The following is a 19,802-nucleotide window of genomic DNA, read 5'->3' as shown; positions in this document are numbered from 1 at the left end:
AGCTTACTTGTCTGCCTTCAGTGCTGGAATGAGCCCTAATCTTTCACAATGACACCCTACTGGATTGCTGATACATAAAAATACTGCACACTTCTCAAGGACAGCCTTGAAAGGCTGAGAAACGGCAGGGAGCAAAGCGCTGCCTGGGGTCTGCCACATGGGTGGGTGCCTGTCTCTCTGTGTCCCACATACACCCTGCAGCAGCAAAAGGAGGGAGATGAATGAGCAAGCTTAGCTGTCCAGTCCTCTGGCAGAGCCTCTTGCTACAGCCCATCACCTCCCAAGTGCTTCTGTGCCACAGGATTATTCCCATGAAGCCAGAGGCCGTTTGTTTGGTTTTAGGGTTTGGTAGCTTGGCCCACACCCTTGCATCTGAAAAGGCTTACCAACAATTCCACCTCTGCCTTTTTCCTGCTCTTTTGAACCATTCTGTGATGAGTAGTGCACAGAAAACATGTCTGTTTCTTAAGGTTCAACATGATCTGTTCCCCAAATCCCCGTGCTTTCTCTTCATATTTAGCCAGAAAATAAATCATTGTAAAGGCAAAGGACCAGAATTTCTAGGGAAAATACTGACTTTTAAAAATAAAGCTTTGGTTATCTGCCAGTCTTTCCAACAACCAGAATAGGAATGTAAAGCTATAAAACCACAAAGGTTTCCACAGGGCACAATTTAAAAGATTTGCTAAAGACCAACACAGCTCTGTAATGACCTGCCTAAATAATTGCCAGTTCGTTGTTTAACACCTTCCCATCATATGATTAATTCAATAAGACATTTCTTTAAAATAGCAAATCAATATTTTACTGTATAGTTTCTGCTGAGCCAACTTGCCTAACCATCCTGGAACTCTCCTAAGTAACACAGCAGCTTGAACTTCACGCTATGCTTGCACTAACCTTTCAGCTGTCTTTAATAATGTATATGCTTTTTACAATAGCTGGGGCTGAACTGGGTTTGAAAAGAAGGTGTGAACAGCCAGGAAAGTTCAGCCAAAGTGGATATGAACGGGCTTGAAAAAGGAGAGTTTGTTTTCCGACCATACCTGGCCACGTACTGAAGGAAGGGAGAGAGGTTAGCTGAGGACGGGGAGCTTTCACCAAACTGTCTGTCAAATTGTATTGTAAACAGCTTCCAGTGCAACCAGGCTTAAATTGTACCATTTCTACTTTGATATGGAGTTAAAAGCCAGAGGTAGATATCATCATCATTTTTTCTTAATTTTCAACCCATTTGGGGAACTTTATGTGTATAGGTACTTAGCGCACTGCACCAAAATAGATTTGTATCTGAGAAGATACGGAGAACAGATTTAATCTCTCTCCCTTCAGCAGCTGAAGACATTAAATAGAGGACACATCAGAGAAAGAACTGTTGATTCTATTTATTCTATTTTGATGACTGCTCAGATCACCTCAATGTTTTTTGCAAATATTATCTCTTAATGCAACTATCAGTCATAATCCTATTAGACAAGTACACATAGAAGGATCAAACTGAATTCAAATTTAAAAAAAAAAAAAATAGTTTGAAGGGTAGTTTTTGCTTGGAGCAGTAGAGAACTGGAGCCATTATTCTGAAGTGTTTATGGAGCCTAGGCTGTGTCTGAATTTGTTTTATAAGACTTTCAACTCCCTAGATAAAAGCAAACTGAAAATTAATATAAACAAACAAAAAGAAGACTGACAGTAAGATTCTACACAAGCAGGGAAAATCCGTACTTATGTCAAAGTTTTCTGTCACTCATGTTTTACTAGAGTGTCAAGGCTGTAAATCACATCTCAGAACTCTTAGAACTGTAATCTGGGTGAGGAATTTTATGTTAAACAAGGCAAGCAAGGGAACACATTTAAAAATCCAACATATTAATAGTCTGTTTATTAAAGAAAAGACTCTTCTACCATATGCAGGTTACAAGAAAGATTAAAAGAAAACAGATGAAACGTAAGTAACACAGATCCTTGCAGAGATATACTCCTGCTGAAATCTTATCAGGCCTTTATACCTTTCTACACATCTCCTATAAGGCAAATGAAGACATTAACCATAATTTCTCTGCGTCTCACACACTCTCTCCCAGACACACAAAAGTTAAAGGAAATGACATGGAGCCATTAGGCACAAACCAAATTCCAGAGTCAGCAATGGTCCACACAGTGATGTGGTTTTACGAGTCTTGACAATGGGAGAAGTGAGATTCATCTCTGCACCTATGAACTACCAGCCCTGGTAGATGGGAGAGCTCCTGGTTATCCTGTCATCACCACTGGTGTTACCTTCAGACAACATGCTTATAGCCTCGTCAGTCTGCTGGCTGTCAGTTGTTGATAACTTCTTTGGATCGTGGAGGTTGGTTTGGTAGTTCACAGGTGAGGGATAGGCATTTTCACCCATGGTTGACGAGGACATGGATTCCCAGGGTATTTCTCTCTTCCGCCATTTCAGGTCCACTCTGCATCCCGTCCAGCCATAGAAAGCCAATGTGAAGAGGAAGCCTTGCATGGGATTAAGAATCCCCTAGAAGAGAGCCGTGCAACAGGAGGTACATCAGCAAGGCTTCATTTTGAACTCCAGCAAAACATTAGGCACACGTTAACAACTTCCCTTACTCTGAACAACTGCTGTCTTTAAAAGATGCTATTTGCATGCAAATAAGTGCACGGTTGTTCCCACTACAGACACAAAGCAGGGTGAGATACCACAACCTGTTGTTTCAGTATGCTGAGGCCATCCCAGTGAACAGTAGGCGCCAAGTGGGTTTCTAGCATGAATTTTAGCTGGTCAGTCCCCCAGTGTGTTTTTAACATTCCTCACAAGCTCTACACTTTTTAATTCACAAAAGCAAATATTGCGTTTTTTGCTAGAAGCCAAGTCAAATATATGAGTAGACATTAGCACATACAGGCAAGATTTTTAAAATAGCAGCAGTTGATCTGTCTGGAATGGCTGCAGATTTCTGAGCCAGTGAAAATGTCCATCAAAGTGGAATGGAAAAACAGGGAGAGACACTGAAAAAGAAAATCCCCAGTGATTTCCAAAAACTCGTCTGTTCCCATTGCCTTGGGATGGTTGACAAATAAATGGTTTTAGCGGTTTCCATTCTTCTCACGGGAAAATTGCAAACTTAGTTTACGGACAGTTTAAATACAGCGCAGTTGCTAGACCTGACCTTGTGCCCTCCAGGTGAGCAAGAGAAAGGTCCTTGTCATACAAAAGTTTCCATCCTTATCAGAGGAGGAGGTTGCATCAAATCAGTTGCATTGCTTAGCTCTTCAACACCAAGCAGCTCAAGGGCTTAACTGCACAAAGCATGCTTACGACTCACAGGTGTTTAACAGCTTCAGAATAAACTTTCTTGAAAAAGGAACCATCAGTAACACCTCTGTAAAATCCCCTGTCAAATATTCCAGTAGAAGGATAAAAAAGAGTGGGGTACCAAAAGAGCCCAGTATCTTATAGCTATCTTCTTGTGCTTTGCTTTTAAGAACTATCATGTATTTTTCCTCTTATAGCTATCCAAATGTTATGATATAAGATGTAATTATTCTTTATAAGCCACTAATAAAGAAAGCTCTAGTTACAAACACACAATTAGAAGAAAATGTCTGTTTTAGAGGGTAACCTTCAGGAAGCATGAGCTAAAACTTTGCGGCTTGCTCTGGATCAAAACTTTGCAGTCTGCTCTGGATCTTAAAAATGAGTAGGAATCACTCACAAAGAGACTGCATACGCTAGTAAATGGGAGAAAATGTTGGTCTTTAGTACCGTTTTGGTAAAGTTTACATGTGAGGAGCACTCCCAGGGGCTGCTCTTACATTTGGCTTTTCTTCCTTGATTTCTGGAGTGCTTACATTCCGCTTAGTCATAACCCACCCATCACACTGTTGCTGCTCCACCAGTCTTACACAAGCAATTTCTAACTCTAACAAATGCCATGACCTACCATTATAATCCATGTGATCAGTGCGGCGCTTCTGATGTTTTTCAGAGGCATTTCATTGATATCTGGCTGCATCTCAAGATAGAACAAAAGGCTCTCATTGACGATATTAGATGACCAGCTATTGCGGAAATAAAGAAGAGGAAGAGAACAAGACAGATATATATGTATATGTATGCATATATAAAATATGATTTATTTCAAATTATAGAGATTAGGAACACCAATAAGGAGAGTGAGATTTTTAAAATGTCTCCATATGAAGGGACCCATAGCTTTCTGAGCACATAATCAAAAAACAGACATCTACAGACACCTAGCCCAGGCCTAGACAAAGAAATCAATATACCCAGACAAAATTAAACCTGAAGATTTGAGCTTGCTGCAGGATAAAACTGAGATTATAAACAACTGTGAACCATAATGGGAACATCACAGATAGCGCCTTCTTTTGCTTGCATCTTAAAAGCATAATACTCACAGATAAGGAACTCAAATATATTCATATATGCTGTAAAAGGCTGCAGAAACTCCAGCCTCCCTAAATTTTCATGGTTAGATTTGAGCAGATTTTCAAAATGTTTGTAAAAAATCTACAAATCAAAACTAAGCTTGACTTTAAAATCCTTGAAAATGCCATCACATTTTTGGAATAAAGGCAATTTCTGTTTGTAAAGAAGGATGAGCATAACTAAGCCACATCCTGTGAAACAAACTGAGAACGTTATACACTAAATAAAGGTTATAGTAAATAGTTGCAACTTTGTATGACTTCAGAACAGTCTTTCTTTGTATTTCTGCTGCAGTTTCAGAAAGGAAACCACCAATGTCCACGTCATAATTTCTATAGAGGTTTATAAGCATCCTTCTTGCAACTGTATTTTTTCTCAGTGTAGAACCTTCTGCTCATGCTTTCCAAATCTGCAGGCAACTCTTCTACCCCATGCTGCTACAATTTGTTTTCCTTGACAGACTCATCTCCTTTTTGACCTCTGGAATAGAACAGCATCTCCCCTAAGCTTCTGAGATGGCACTGAAAGAGTTTTTACACTCTAAAGCTTATGTTTTATCAGAAGAACAAAATCCAAAATGAGAACCTTTTTTTTTTTTTTTAATAGGAAAACTCATAATGAGACAAAGACAAATAAACAGATGTCCCCACTGTGTTCTTGTGGATTTGCTCCCTTCTTTCATGCTTGCTCCCATACCATCAAGCTGGCCACAATCCCTTAGGTTGTAATAAACTTCTCTGGTGCCTCCAGGCTCCAGAATAAGGCTCTTTCTTTCCATAACCCTAGAAGCCTGGCTAAATCCTTGGTATTTCCAGCAATTTCCAAGAAGCCATGCTGCAATCTGCTTTTCAGCTGCCTTTCTCCCCCTCTCCTGCTGCCTAAACCACCCTTTGCACTAAAAACCTCTCTACTGAGCCAAGCAGGCTCTGCTATTCCCGAAGAAAAGACAATAGTTTCCCTCCAGAGCACTCCAGTATCTGTATACTGTATACAGCAGCTAGGACAAGATAAAAAGGCAGCCTTCCTCCCTGCTCAGACTTTTAAGGCAATATAATATGAATTAATTACCGGTGTTTTTTTCTTTTGTTTTGTTTTTTGTCTTTGTTTTTCTTTTTTTTTTTTTTTTTAATATATATATGTAAAAGTATTTGTACAGACCATTAACTTTGACCAAGTCTCTTCACTACTCCTGGACTACTTCCTCCCTCTTGTGTTGTTACCCACACAGGTGGTGAACGCTCACCAGTAGTAACCCTGTCTTGCTAGGTCACTGCACAGACCTCTGTATGGATCACCCCCTCTTCTGGTGCCTTTAGTGGTGTGTGACAATTGTGAGACTGCAGTAAAAACTGTCTCCTCCTAAAGCAGTCCTTCTTTCATCCTAGATTTGTTGTGTGCATCCAACACCTTCAGTCCCAGTCACCACTCAGCATCTTTCACACTGGATGGCACTGCTGGAGCAGAGGTGCAGGAGATTTGGGGATGAGGTGTGTACCCTCCCTCCTTCCCCTCCTGCCCTGCCCCTTCCCTGTCCTACCCCAAACTTCTATTTGCATAGAGGAAGATGGAATATTAGAAACAAGATTAGATAATCAGAAGATTTCTATTTTGGGCATGTAACTCTGTATTTCTAGCTAACACACAATACCTGTTTCACACATTTGAGATCTCCAGACCGTAGAGATGATGCGTTATATCATCCTAACCAGGGCATGAAGCCAGTGGTAGAAGCATATTTACTGTAGGCTTTCAATGGCATGTTTGATGACAAGAGAGAAGACTGGGCTCTGAGGAATATTTCTGCTGTTTCAGACAGCTTTAGGTTGTGCCCAGCCACTTTTTTTTTTTTTTTTTTTTTTTTGGTGTTGTTGCTATTGTTTCTTAGTGTCATTGTTTTCCTTTAGATTAAACATTTTTATCATTTCCTTGCAGCCTTGTGATGCTGTGTGAGTGATTCAGCTTGTCTGTGAACTAGTTTAGAACTACGTCTTCCTTAGAAACCTTCCCTTCCAACCATAAAGGCAAACAAATGAGGCAAAACATCAGTCTCTATTCTTGTCCCCATCACTCTCCAGCTAGGAAAAAAAAAAAACAGTTTAAAACAAAATAATGCACCTCTTACCAAACAATGAATACCAGCATAATTTTGAAAAAGCGCATCTGGATCTCTGTCCCCAGACGTCTCTCATTCTCCGTGTAAATCCCTTGTCTGCCTTTCAGTAAAGAGGCAACTGGAAAGTATAAAATTGTGTTCATTAAAATATGTGCATCTCATTATTTGAACACAAAGATCCAGAAGACAGATGTCTGTAAAGAGGGAACAAAGGGAACTGATGGATTTGTCTCCAGCAGCAGTTTGGATGCTAGAAAGACCACCATCAGGTGATCTCACACACAGCCTAATACTAAAGGAAAAGAAGCACATGCATTAAGGATTCCTAAAATAGGTGGCATTCCACTAGCTGTTCTTTCTTCTCTCAATACCATTGAAGAAAATAGCGTGGTCAGCATACTCTTCTTTTATAATAAAACGGTAGTATTTACAACTTCTATATGATGTGTGTGATCTAATGTATTTATTACATGATGTTTGGACCAAAACAGAATACATTCTACCCTATTATACACTCTATATTTAATTGTGCAATTAATACAGCATTGGCTACTACACCTTTAACACTTGAAGCTGTAATGCAACAAAAATAGTTATGCAACATACTGTTCAGATATCACAAGGAATATACATATGCATAAAGATACTCATTGTATATTTTCCCATAAAAAGAATAGGCTTTGAGAGATTATCCAACTCATTCCCTGCCCCTGAGCAGTTACATCTAGGTGTGGCTGTTTGCCGACTCTGCAAGCTTGATGAAAAATCAGGAACACTCAAAGACCACTTCAGCCAAGTTATTCCAGTGCTTCATTTGTCTTTACCATAATAATTTATTGCCTGACTTCCTACTTACACAACCTTTTCTTTAAGATCAAGCTCAATGCTCTTTTACTATCCTCTACAGTCAAGGAGAAATTCTGTTTTTAGGAACAATTAAATTCTCACTTGATTACAGTCTACAGATCTCATTATGCAGACTTTCATGTGTTTGTTTTTTTTCCTTGTTATCTTTCTGTATTACTTCTGTTAGACAACAGAGAAAATACAGGTTGTTAGTATAAATTTTTGTTCACTTCAGAGCAAGAAAATACAAGGCATCATCTTTAGCAACAGATATTTCTGAAGGTAAGAAGCAAAAGTTGAGCCTTAGTGCCTACAGAACTCTAAGTACAGGTAGAAGAGGTAATATAGGCACAGATATTAAAGTATCTGTACAACTAGATACTTTAGCCATAGAATTTGTCACAGGTGTATGAGCACACACACATACATACCTACATAGAGCACACATGGATGCACAGACACAGATGCATATCACATACAAGCATAACGATTCATTATTGTGTTCTCATCAAAGACCTTTGCTGCCGACTTTAGAAAATGTATTCCCCTGTCTTCCATAAGACATGCTATGGAAGGGAAGTTTATCATTTACCAAACAGATGATTTCAATACAATCAAAAAAAGCCAGTGCCTTCAAAACACACAAATATAGCAGTTAATGCAGAACGTAGGTGTCAATTTACTGAATGCTATCTCAGAAATGCAATTCTTGGTACAGGTCACAAGAATGAGATAATACAATGATGCATATATGGGTTGTCTTTGGTACCAAATGTACAGCACTGTGGGTCTTTCAGATAAGTGAAATACAGGAGGCTCCTTGATACAGGTAATTAGATGTATTTCTGTTGTGCAACTGATACAGCATTGTCTACACCTACAAAAATTGAAAGTGTTATGTCAGCAAAAAGAGACAGATGCACTATATGTGTAATATTTAAATAAAGTGTTCCACAGATTCTGTCAACTTTTCCTTTGATAATAAGCATTACAGGGGAATACAGGGTAGATTTAACTCAGAATAGTAAGTCTCTGTTGCTGTTTTTATATATTGAATGCATAGATGATGAATTCAGGTACTGAAAACATCTAGTGTGGATCACATTACATGAAATGAAGTCACTGAGTCTGAACATTACCTTTAAAAAAGAATAAACTGTATTCCAAAATCTACATTGGTAAATACTACAGTAGCATTAAACATCCACAATACATTACCAGAATACTTTAAATAAAGAGTATTGCAGTAACATAGCAGTGTCTTTGCCAATCTGCAATAGCAGAGGTAACTAACAGCATAGCTTCAGTATGTGATCAGAGTGTGTCTCTAGAGCAAATTTCCCACTGAGATGGTATCTTCATTTTAGTAGGCAATTCCTTCCCACCCTTGGCCCTACTTTTTGTGATTTAATGAGAAGCTATCCCACATCACTGTAAAAAGGAGCTATCCCACATCATATGCAAGAAGTCATAAGGCATGACTTTTTACATTATTACTATTTGGCTAAATAACACACTGATTCACACTGGCCGTTAGAAACATACCTGCAGATACTGTCCTTCTAAACAGGATCGGGTTGACCACCAGCACCAGCAGGAGTGGGGCGTAGGTTGTGATGTAATGGGGAATTGCATGCTCCAGGCCTTTTTCACAACTGAGAAGAAATCATTAACAGGTTATTCATTATTTTCTTTCCACATCTGACAGTTTAGGCTATTTCATCTATGTCACCTTTAGCTTAAAAAAAGATAAAAGGAATGAAGTGAACAAATGCTAAAATTTTTTAGGATTGCACTGACTCAGCAGGAGACAGTTCTCCAAGATCAAAAAAAAAGCCCTGTGGTTGGAAGTCTGTCTCCAGTGCTGACCAAAAGACACCCAAGTGCCCACAGGTCACTATGGCTTTGGAGCCTGCCCCTGGGGGCCCGCTCACCTGGACAGGGACGGGTAGTAAAGCAGCGCCACTCCCTCCACGCAGAGCAGGACCGCCAGGCCCCAGGCCATCATGTGGTACAGCACGATCGTACTGGAGGATCAAGCAGGACATTCGTCATCTTTAAAGACACCAAACCTCACCCTTCCCACATGGCAACGTGGAGATGGGACTCTTACAGGCATGAGATGAACAGCACTGTCAGTACCTCACACCTAAAAGAGCAGGAGGGGAAAGGGGGCCCTCCTGACAGGAGGAAAGTCACCGCAGTACCGCATCCTCCAGCCTGTGGGGTGGGAAGCCTCTCCCGCATCCCCACACCTTCAGAAGGATCCCCTGCACCCTTCGTTGCTCATGAGGAAAGCACTTGAGGGGATAAAAAATTGATGAAGGGAGCCAAAGAGCCAACTAAACCACTCTTCTGAAGGTTGCAGAGCATTATGTATAACTCTGATGAGAGTCCGACATTGCTCCCATCCTACAGAAGTGCAGATTTCTGTGCATAAGCGTCTTTCATCTTTTACTCTGATCTTAGCATCAGGCCCAAATACACATTTTATTTCATTTCTTTGGTTAATGGGCATGGGGGAAGGAGGTAGGTCCCAGCTGTTTCAAACTATAAGTATGGGACTTTACAAAACCAGGTTTGTCCTCTGCAGGCCTAAGTTAACCCAAAAACCTCCATTTTGATAACATGCACCAGATGAACCATGCCTCCAGTACCTTCTTACTCAGTATCATCTGGATATAATGTCACAGAATTCCCCATTTAGCAGTGGCAACTGAAGGTCATTTTGCCCTTCTCATTACCAAATTAGAAACACCTTGTATTTTCTGTCTGGCGTTACAGTATGGAAATTTCTAAAGTGTATAGGTTCTTCTAATAAAGGCATTGCAGAAAAATGTGTGTAGTAAGCACATATTTTTCTTCCTTAAAACTTTACAAATGTGATCAGAAGTGTAATAATGACAATAGAGGGAAAAAAAAAAAAAAAAAGAGAGAGAAAAAATCTGAGAAAAGATAAACAAACTGGAAAATGAACTGTATGAAATTCAGCATGTCCCCTCTCCCACTATTTTTATTCAAGTTAAAACTTTTCCCACAAGGATGAATTTCAGGTATAGAGAAGGGACAAAAATAGCATCTTGCTGCATATATATATATGCATATATATATATGTATTACAATACATATATATATACATATATATATACATGTATATATATATATATATACTGCAATACATATATATAAAGCCTGATCTGCACCTTATTTTTCTGAAGGTTAAATGAAGTCAGTTACTTTTAAATGCCAGTTGGGCATAAACAAATCAATATCTGAGCATTGCCCTGACAATTCAAGCACTTAGCACACCACCCACCCATATCATTATCTGGTAACCATGTGAACATCAGATGTTTGTACAGGTTTCATTTATACCCTTAGATAGCTGCATGCAAACATGGACCTTGTTGGAAGTAAAATAACAATTTCAGAGCTTTAACTGTGGTACCTCAGTCCTGCTGATCTTCTTACCACCAAGTAAGAATCGACAGCGTAGCAAAACAACCACCAGAAGCCCGCACTGTATAACAGCTGGATCCACATCTGCAGGAAAAAAAAATGGCAAATGTCACAGCTGCTCATCAAGTGCCACTGCGGGTGGGGGGTAGGCAGACTCAAACCTTTCTCCCTTGTACTTTAAAGGTGTGTATTTTCCAAATGAGTTTTGTGAAGTATAAAATCTTACTCAAAATCCCAGGAACAGCATTGGTGTAGCCAAGGCATCAAGCCATAGGTAAACTGAGAAGCATTTGCCTTTGCAGCTGAGACTATTTTTTTAGAAAACCTGTTATTTCCCTCTCCAATCTTAGCCTTTAATGTCATGAATGAAGTCCAAAATAAATTCTTAAATACCAAATTTAGAGTGAGGATGTTTTAATTTTAAATTCAAATTTCATCAATACAATTTTCTTTTATTTTTATTTTATTTTATTTTTTTTCTACTGCATTTTAGTAAAATTTAGTTGCTCAGTAGCTGAGGCATGAAAATACAACTGAAGACAGCTGTTACCAGTGTGCCTTTGCTTGGTGGGTTCTGTGTGTGATGGGTATTTTCTCCATGTTCAGGAACTTACGATTCTATGACTCCATAACTTAAGTGAGGGAACAGTTACTATGAATAAAAATGATACGCAACAAAAATACCCAGCAACCCACCCTCTGGAAAAATTCTCCATACTTAACTCCTTAACTAATTTCTTCAATAAAAGTCCAAGTGAGACAAGTTCAAGTCAAGTTAAATTCCGCTGCATTTGTGAGCTGACCCTATACATTTTTTCCCATGAGCCTATAGAAGATAACTGACCTTTCTTTGCCTCTGTTTATAAATTCCAAATCTCTTCCCCATAGGAGCTGGCTCTCTGTAAGGGTCTGGAACTATTTTAATATTCAGATTACCTTCCCTCTGCGCCCTTCTCTCAGCTCTTATCTGAATATCCTTTGCCACAGCTCCACAGCAGCATCCTTTTACAGCTGGAGACCAACATACTTGTTACTGAGCCAAACATCAGTGGCTAGAGATCTACTATTCCTTCTTCCAAAGATAAATCAAGCTGGGAAATATTTCCTTTCACCATGGGTATAGACCCTACATCTCGTCATGTGTGACATGAATTATTCAGCATATAATTCAAATGCCATGACATTTTGCTAGTGCACAGAAGTCAGAAAATAAAATTCCAGTCTTCCTGTTAATACACTTTATCCATAGCCCTCAGCATGTAACTTCATCTGCACTATTAAATATTTGCTGCAGTTCAGAAATGCATAATTGACTATATACAGACACATATACACAAATAAACTGTGTGGTCTTTCCACCTGCAAATTCCAACATAGACAAGACTGTCACCAAAAATAATGAAAATCAGATGTACCTATAACCCCAAATTTTCATATGCTTGTTTTTTTTTTTTTTTTTTTTTTTTTTTTTTTTTTTTTTTTCCAAAGAAAAAAGTGCCTGAAAGGGTATCCATCTACAAATCAGAGGGTGTTATTCAAAGGAGAAGCTTCAGGGCCTCACTGTTCAGATTTCATTGGTTTGTGGGTAAATGAAATAAAACAATAGCAGTAGAAGAAACTTAAAATAGAATCAGAACCATTTTATTAACTCACATGAGAATATGTTAGGGGAAGTGAGTAGAAGAAGGGTCATTTTTCATTCCAATATAATTAAATTTAAATTTAGCAAGTGACTCAAACTGCAGCACTTTCCTGGAGCCCGAGAAAGGGAAAATAAAAATTGTGGTAGACCACTGTGCTGCTCACCATCTAACCTGAGATCAAAATGAAAAACAAACAGTCTGCATACGGTGTCTTTGTCACTGTTTAAAAATATTACTTTTTGTGGTAAGGGCAAGAAAGTGAAACTTAAGACATATGGAAACATGTTTTTCAAATTGGGCATTCTTCTTGTAAGATATTGATGTTAGTGGTTTCACTTTCCTGTAAAGAAAAAAAAATCAACTTTTGCATCTAATAAGCAAAAATGAAACATATGAGAGAAAATTGAGAACCGATAGATGTGTAACTGATGCTTGCTTCTGCTATAATGTCTGAAATTGTCATTAGGCATATGAAGTACAGTGAGTTGCATTTTGGCACATCTTGTTTTATTTAAAAACTAGTGGAGCTGAATAATTCTGTTTATATGCAGCATCTCCTTTATTATATTGTAAACTTTGAATTGTTAAGCTACTGCTGTTATAGTTCATGTGTGAATTCTTTGGCTAGCCTACATTCCTACTGAACTGGGGTAAATTTATGATATTATTTGTCATTCTCCATGTTTTGGTTAAAAAAAAAAAAAAGTGGCCTTTTTTCTTGTACAGTAAACTCAGAGTGTATGCCTCAGGCAGTACTGTGACTGTAGTATTTGCAACTGAGTTTCAATTTGTGCTTTTGGAATGCGTTTACATTTTCTTATTCCATGCGCTTGAATCCAGAAGATGCTTGGTTATGTTTGGCCAGGTGCCCATGTAAAGAGCAATCTGAGCTGCAATCCCATGCAGCAAGGACGTCGCTTCTGCCATCAGCTTTGCCTCATCAGGCGTACTCGTGCCACCGCCACTGGCCCAAGCCCCCCGCGCTGCTGTGGGCGCAGTTGGTGCTGGCTGTCTCTGTGCATGCTGAAATCCAGCATCCCTTTCACATTGTCCCCTCACAATTTCGTGTCCCTCACCAGGACACGGTTCTGCCCTCTGTGACCACAGCATTTCTGTGATGAGCCAGCTGCAGGACAGGCCGAGCCTTGTGGTACCCCTCTCCCTGCCGCCCTCACAGGGCTTTTGGTGGGAGGCACAACAGTGCTCGCACAGCAGGGCATAGGTTGAGCCCCATCTGACCAGACACTGGCTCGGCGTCTAACCTCCTTTGGGACACCATGGTTTGCCTTTCAGATCACCCATGAGCAAAGCAGACATGAGAGGATGGGCTTGGTACCTACCGCGCTCCCCACGCAGAAGGCAGAGGGCCACATGTCAGTCGCGTTCGCCACCGAGATGTTGGCGATGAAGCCTGGAAAGCCCAACCAGACGCTGGATCTGAAGATCACACCTAAAGAGAAACACGTGAGTACTTTCCTCCTGTCAGCGTGACCAGAGTCACATGAGGATGCCGGCTGCATGTTTTGCATTGCAGCCTGGATTTTGTGTGCTCACAACAAGGCTGCGGCTGCACGGGAGCACAGCGGGAGCGCCGCTGGGACGGCTCGCTGAGAGCAGCCCCCAGGGCCGGGGGTCTCGCAGTGTTATGCCACGTAGATTAAAATCTCACTTACCTACAGATCCTGCCACACTCTCCCCTAAACTGAATCGGGCAGATTGACATGAACCATTAACTATTGATAATTTTACCCCCATATATTCATATCCTAATGTTCATTTCTCTACAATCCCTTGTTTCAGGCAAGTGTAATTTCACACTTTTTGCAGTCTTCATTTTTACAAGAAGCTCTTTTCCTCTCTGCCCAGGGACTGAACAAAGCAGGGCTTCACAATTAGCTGAGAATATTGACTTTTTAAATGAACTTTGTTAGTGAGATTTTATGGGTTTGCTCAAAATAGGCATCAAAGCACCCACATTCATTGTAACCAGCCCACCAGGCTCCCCACCACATGTGAAGGGTTTCCCACACACTGAAGTGAGCCTAATTCAGAGACAATGACAGATAAAGTTTGCCTGTGAAAGAGAAAGGGAGAAAAGTAACTTTACTGCTGGCCTCATCTGACTGAAAGGACCTTTTCCAGGTGAAAACACATAATGCTCTTTCCACATCTCTCTAAATTTTCCTATCCATCATTTGCTTTAATATCGTTAATTTTATGTACTTTGAGAGAAGCTGGCTAGGTATGAAGGGGGAAAAGATGTAAAATCCTACTCCTTTCAGAGGCAGCCAGAGACACTTATAAAACAGTAATAATTCTGTTATTTAATGTGAGGAGAAAAAAAAAAAGTTATTGTAGAAACAACTCATCCTGCGTTTCCACAGCGTGTGGTGCTGTGATTTGTACCGACTTTGGCAGTAAATGCCAGGCAGATCTGGATGCATTATTTTTACACCTTGTCTCATGCACACTGGGCAGCAGCGTGTCCCCGGTAAGGGAGCTTCTCTCACTCCCCAAAAGCTGGCACTCGGTGCGAGCTGCATGGCTGCGCTTCCAGCCAGCCTGCTGTGCCTGGAGGAGTGGCTGGCATGTGAAGAGCGGCACAGACTTGGTCTGAGAGGATTTACGGACGTGGCAAGTGTTCTCTAAATACAGTCTGAAGGATCAGCTAAGTTTTGGAAGTCAGCTCTAGTTTTAACTGTGCTCCCTCACCTCCGCTTCCACGCCTTCCTCTAAGAACCAGCTGGTTCCGGATTGTAATTTGTTTTGAAGTAGAGATTTTGGTGTAGATATGCCAAGAGCTTTTATTTTAAAATGCGACTATTAAGCAAGACCTTCTCCCCCCCAAAGGCCCGTCCTTTTCTGATCTCACTCAGCCCAAATCTTCCCAGGAATACAGGCAGGACGTTTCCCTCAGACGCTTCCCTCTCATCTGCCTGCTAACCGGCTCCTTTGGCTTGGGTACCTCAGAGCAACCAGAGCCTGCTACAGCAAGGGCAGGGGGCGTCGAGCCGGCGCTTACCTAAGCCACCGAGGATGTCACAAACAGAGATAAGGAGAAGGATGGTGGAGGAGGAGGAGGCTTTGGGCATCTTCCGCAGGATCTGTCCCTTCTTTGGCAGGAGCTGCAGGACGGTCAGCATCACGCTGACAGAGGCGCTGCCGATGCAGACCCCGCAGAAGACCTCGGGCTGGAAGCTCATCACGAGCTGCGTGGCTGCATCCCGGTTCGGGCAGCAGTAGGTTTCTAAGCGGGGAGAAGCCATGAAGCGTCCGGCTGGTGGAGGGGGCCCACGAGCAGGAGCTGCTGTTGCTTCCCCAAGGCAGCGCGTGCTTTTTCTTCACCCTCCCCATTAGTCCTCGGTGGTGAGAATCACGCGATTGAGGGATCATGTGCTGCTGCTGCTGGAAGTAAATCCCCTAGAGCGGCCTTTCTCAGCCTCTCCTAGCAAGGAGATCAGATCAGAACAACAAAACACGGTGTAATCTGAAACATGCCCCATGCTTGCTCAGAGCCATTGGCAGGAGTTCACTCAAACATTTCTGCTTGCACAGTACGTGATACAGGAAGACATAAACTCATCAGAGCACTGGAGATGGTTTAAAATGAATAAGGATGGAGATACCAAAGGAGAGGCATTACATTTTAATTGTATTTCATTTTAGCCCCGTCCCACACATCACACTTTAATTACCGAAAATTAATTGAAAAGATGGGTCCAGACACAAGCAGTCCCCAGCTTTTGCAGGGAGGAGCAGGGCTATAAATCCACACCCTAACCCAAATTTAAATTTTAGGGATCCAACCCACCCACCTCCGTAATTAAATTTAGAAGCAATACATCCTACCCCTGTAGAAAGAGATTACATTTAGGAAGCCATATTAACCTCATCGCATTTAAATCACAAGCTCACAAGCACAGTCTGTGCTGTTTGTGTTAGGTCATTTTGAGGTGGAAAATTCCAGGACTTTTGATTTCTCAAGAATATTTTTCTTTTCTTTTCTTTCCATTTTTTTTTTTTTTGGGGGAATGGGTTTAATATGGAAACAGGAATTTGATCTGCAATGTTTGTTTTTACTTTATAAGCTAGACAATATCCTTTAGTCCTGTTGGACACAGCAGCATATACTCACAATCATAAATACAAAAATTAACTCTCCCCTCTCAGACACATTCAAATGCCCTGTGTCAGCCCCAACCCCTGCAGAAACTGTGTTTGTAGAAACACGTTCAGGAAAAAACAGGAGGGAGCATTGCCAGCATTGTTGAAGTGAACTGGATGCTACATAACACAGTCATGGATTTTATAATTAGTTCTTGTAAGAACAAATGACCTTTTATTTTTTTTTCATACAGCCCTATTTATTTTTTTAGCAGAAATTATTACAGCTGGATGAATGACAGTGGCATGCTGTGTGTGCAGGGGTCACAGAACTCAGTGGCTTCAGCCTCTCTTGGCAGAAAAAAGAGCCTTGCAGGGAAGCAGCAGGGCTGGGGCTGGTGCCCACACTCCCCAACACACCATGCACCCATCACCTACTCCCAGAGGGTTCCTCCAACTCTGCCAGCACTACAGCACCAGCAGAGCAGGATGCTAGCTTGCAGACCCAGGTGTCCATGCATCAGTGAGGTGACCCTGCTCCTGTCAGTGTTGATCACGATCTTAGCCAAGTTCAGAGTCTGGGCTTAGTCTAGAGAGCTGTTAACCTTTTCCTGACAAAAACACACACAGTGAGCTGAATCGCTGAGCAGGTTTTGCTGAATGTAATGGGGTCTTAGGCATACCCTGCATTAAAGACTCCCACATTCCGGCAGCTGAATTTGAAGCTGAATGGTATCTGGATGTTTTTGCAGCTTTCCAGCACACAGAGATTTTCCTGCTCCACAGATGAGGACGGGTGAGTGATCCAGATGTTGTGATCCTATGTTTTGCTGCTACCACGGGCACAGAAAGTATTCTGGAGACAGCAAGGGTGTGAACCAGGTTGCACTGCTCCAAAACACGAATTCTCATTGAGGTAAAGGAGAATATTTATGCCCTGTTGTCAGTACAGGATTGGGACTCCTCGGACTTCATTCCATCTCAGACGAGCAGCAGTGCATGGAGTTGCCACCTCTCTGTCAAGGCAGTGCATTGCAATTTACCTGGCTAGCTGTGTTATCAGTAAGGGTAACATGAAGTGCTCTCATTTTTTTTCCTGCAAACCACTGCCTAGAAGCCAAAGTCAGCAGCTTCATTTTCAGGCAAAATTTCTGGTATATTTATGGTAAATGCTAAAAACTGGTCTGGAGGAAAGTACTAAAATAGGTTCAGAAAGGAACAAGTTCCTGGGCTACTGAAGAATAAAAAGATAACACAGAGACATAATTATTTAAAATAAAACCATCATATACCACATATACAATGCAAATAAATGTATATTAAAATAAATGGTGCTTGCTCTCATTTGAAGATTAATTTATGTAGCCTGATCTATGCTTGGAATGGCATGATTTTTAGATTATTAGGCAGAAAGTGAAACTGTTCCATGGAAGCCTTTCATTGCCACTATCATCTTCTAAAAATGTTTCCCTCGTTATTTCTGTTGTCATTCTCCTTCCTTTAAATGTTTAAAAAGCGTGTCGAGTTGTTATCCTGACCATTTGTTCTGGCTTCCATAAAGGAGTGTTTGGTGTGTTTTGCTTTTTCTGCTTATCGTTTGTTTTCACTGATCCTGGCTGTGGTTTTCTAGTTTGCCCATGTGGATTTACCATGTCATTATTTTAACTTCTTTCTCCCTTTTGTTCAGCCACCTTGAAATTACTTGCATTCCTCAACTGTAGACTTATATTGTGGAGGCTATTATTTTATATCTTTCTCTCCTTTTCTTTCGATAAGCTTGCCAGCCGTGCACCTTCAAGTGTATGATTGCTTTTTCATCCACTTCTTCAAGTGGATGATTGCTTTTTATCTTCTTCTTCTGGGTCCCTTTCCTCCTACTCTCTCAGGATTTGATTATGCAGTTACTTACAGAGCGATTCTTGCACTGCTCATTTTTATTGGAAGCAAAGAGTGCGACCTGTGGAATGACAAATACCAAAAGAAAATAAAGTGACTCAAGAGTGAACAGATACCTGCCACGACACAAGCAGACATGTCTTTACATGGGGACAGCCACAGCCGAGGCTATATGGGAGATGGATCTGCCAAATCAATGAGCTGTTCAGCCTCTTGGCTGGTAAGATCTAGCAAGCCTGGCCCTTGCTGCTGCACTCGAAGTATAAAGAGTCAGAACAGTCACAGAAATTCAAAGCTGGTTTGGCAGTCTTATACCTGAGATTACTTTGGCTTCTCGTGATTATGAAAATAAGAGGATAAAAGCCAGGGCCAAAGGCAAAGGAAAGAGAAAAGCAACAAAAGAAAGCAAGAGAAGAGTTATTTTGCCTTGTTGAGGAATATTTATTTAGAATTCAGTACAGCTTCGATTGTTCTATAGGTTTCAGTTCCCTTTTCTCTGAAATAGGGTTCCCCTGACGGAATTACCCAATTACTCAATTACCCAAATGCTGTAGCTTGAAAAGAAACATTAGCACACCTAAATGAACCTTAAAAAAAAAAAAAAAGGCGTTGTAAAAACCAAACAGAGGCACAGAGCACGTTCAACGTTGCACAGTACTAAAAATTGCAGCCCGTTTTTAGACGCCCATAGCCCTGTGTCTGAGAGTGAGACAATAATACTGCACTCCTGGCAAGAACACATACTCAGCTTTTAGAAGTACCCACTCATGCTCTCCTTGGGCCTGGGAAATGACGCTTCCCAGGTACAGTCCACGTTCATCGTTAAGATGAAACACTGGCTTGTCTGGCTCTAAAGCAAAACAATAGGTTTACAAAAATATGTCAGACATGCGTTTCTGCTGTTAAGGAGTGTGCTACAGCTTATGCATGAGTATGCAGTTACGGGTATTTTAATCACTGTCTTAATTAAGTCTGGGACTACAGCACTGCTTTAAAGGCAGAAGAAAATGTTTGCATATAGAGGCAGAGGAGAACTTTATTTGTTTATGTGTACAGTTCAATGCATCTCTGCCTCCATTTAAAGCTTCCAATAAAGATCTTAGCTACCTTACAAATGTGAAAACCATATTTTGTCAACGGTTCACGATCTCGTAGTCTTTGCTTCTCCTAAACACGCTACATCACATAGCATTTCCTAAACGGATGAAAGGTGGGCCTGTCTTCAAGCTGAATGGATGCGATAAAACCAGTTATGATCTTCCCAACAGATCCTGCCATACATTCTTAA

The 19,802-nt window shown here is 40.9% G+C and overlaps 1 protein-coding gene across 1 annotated transcript; it reads right to left on the bottom strand.

Annotated features, from left to right (window-relative positions):
* Positions 1-2,218: 2,218 nt before the first annotated feature.
* GPR143 (G protein-coupled receptor 143) lies at positions 2,219-15,780 on the bottom strand. Its single transcript, XM_032208291.1, has 8 exons — positions 15,537-15,780; positions 13,855-13,964; positions 10,861-10,955; positions 9,347-9,439; positions 8,958-9,067; positions 6,576-6,684; positions 3,945-4,062; positions 2,219-2,518 (listed from the first exon to the last, which is right to left on the bottom strand). Exons 1-8 carry the CDS (start codon positions 15,778-15,780, stop codon positions 2,219-2,221), a joined length of 1,179 nt encoding a protein of 392 aa, XP_032064182.1.
* Positions 15,781-19,802: the final 4,022 nt, after the last annotated feature.

Source organism: Aythya fuligula, chromosome 1 (assembly GCF_009819795.1).
Source record: "Aythya fuligula isolate bAytFul2 chromosome 1, bAytFul2.pri, whole genome shotgun sequence".
Classification (NCBI taxonomy): domain Eukaryota; kingdom Metazoa; phylum Chordata; class Aves; order Anseriformes; family Anatidae; genus Aythya; species Aythya fuligula.
Note: the sequence above shows the minus strand (reverse complement) of the source record. Positions and strands in the feature narration are given on the sequence as shown.

Excerpts from the sequence above, each read along its gene's own strand:
- GPR143 (XM_032208291.1), bottom strand. The coding sequence starts at position 15,780 with ATGGCTTCTCCCCGCTTAGAAACCTACTGCTGCCCGAACCGGGATGCA. Across the intron at positions 13,965-15,536 it reads TGACATCCTCGGTGGCTTAG|GTGTGATCTTCAGATCCAGC; the intron begins GTAAGCGCCGGC and ends GTTTCTCTTTAG. Across the intron at positions 2,519-3,944 it reads TGATCACATGGATTATAATG|GGGATTCTTAATCCCATGCA; the intron begins GTAGGTCATGGC and ends GCTCTCTTCTAG.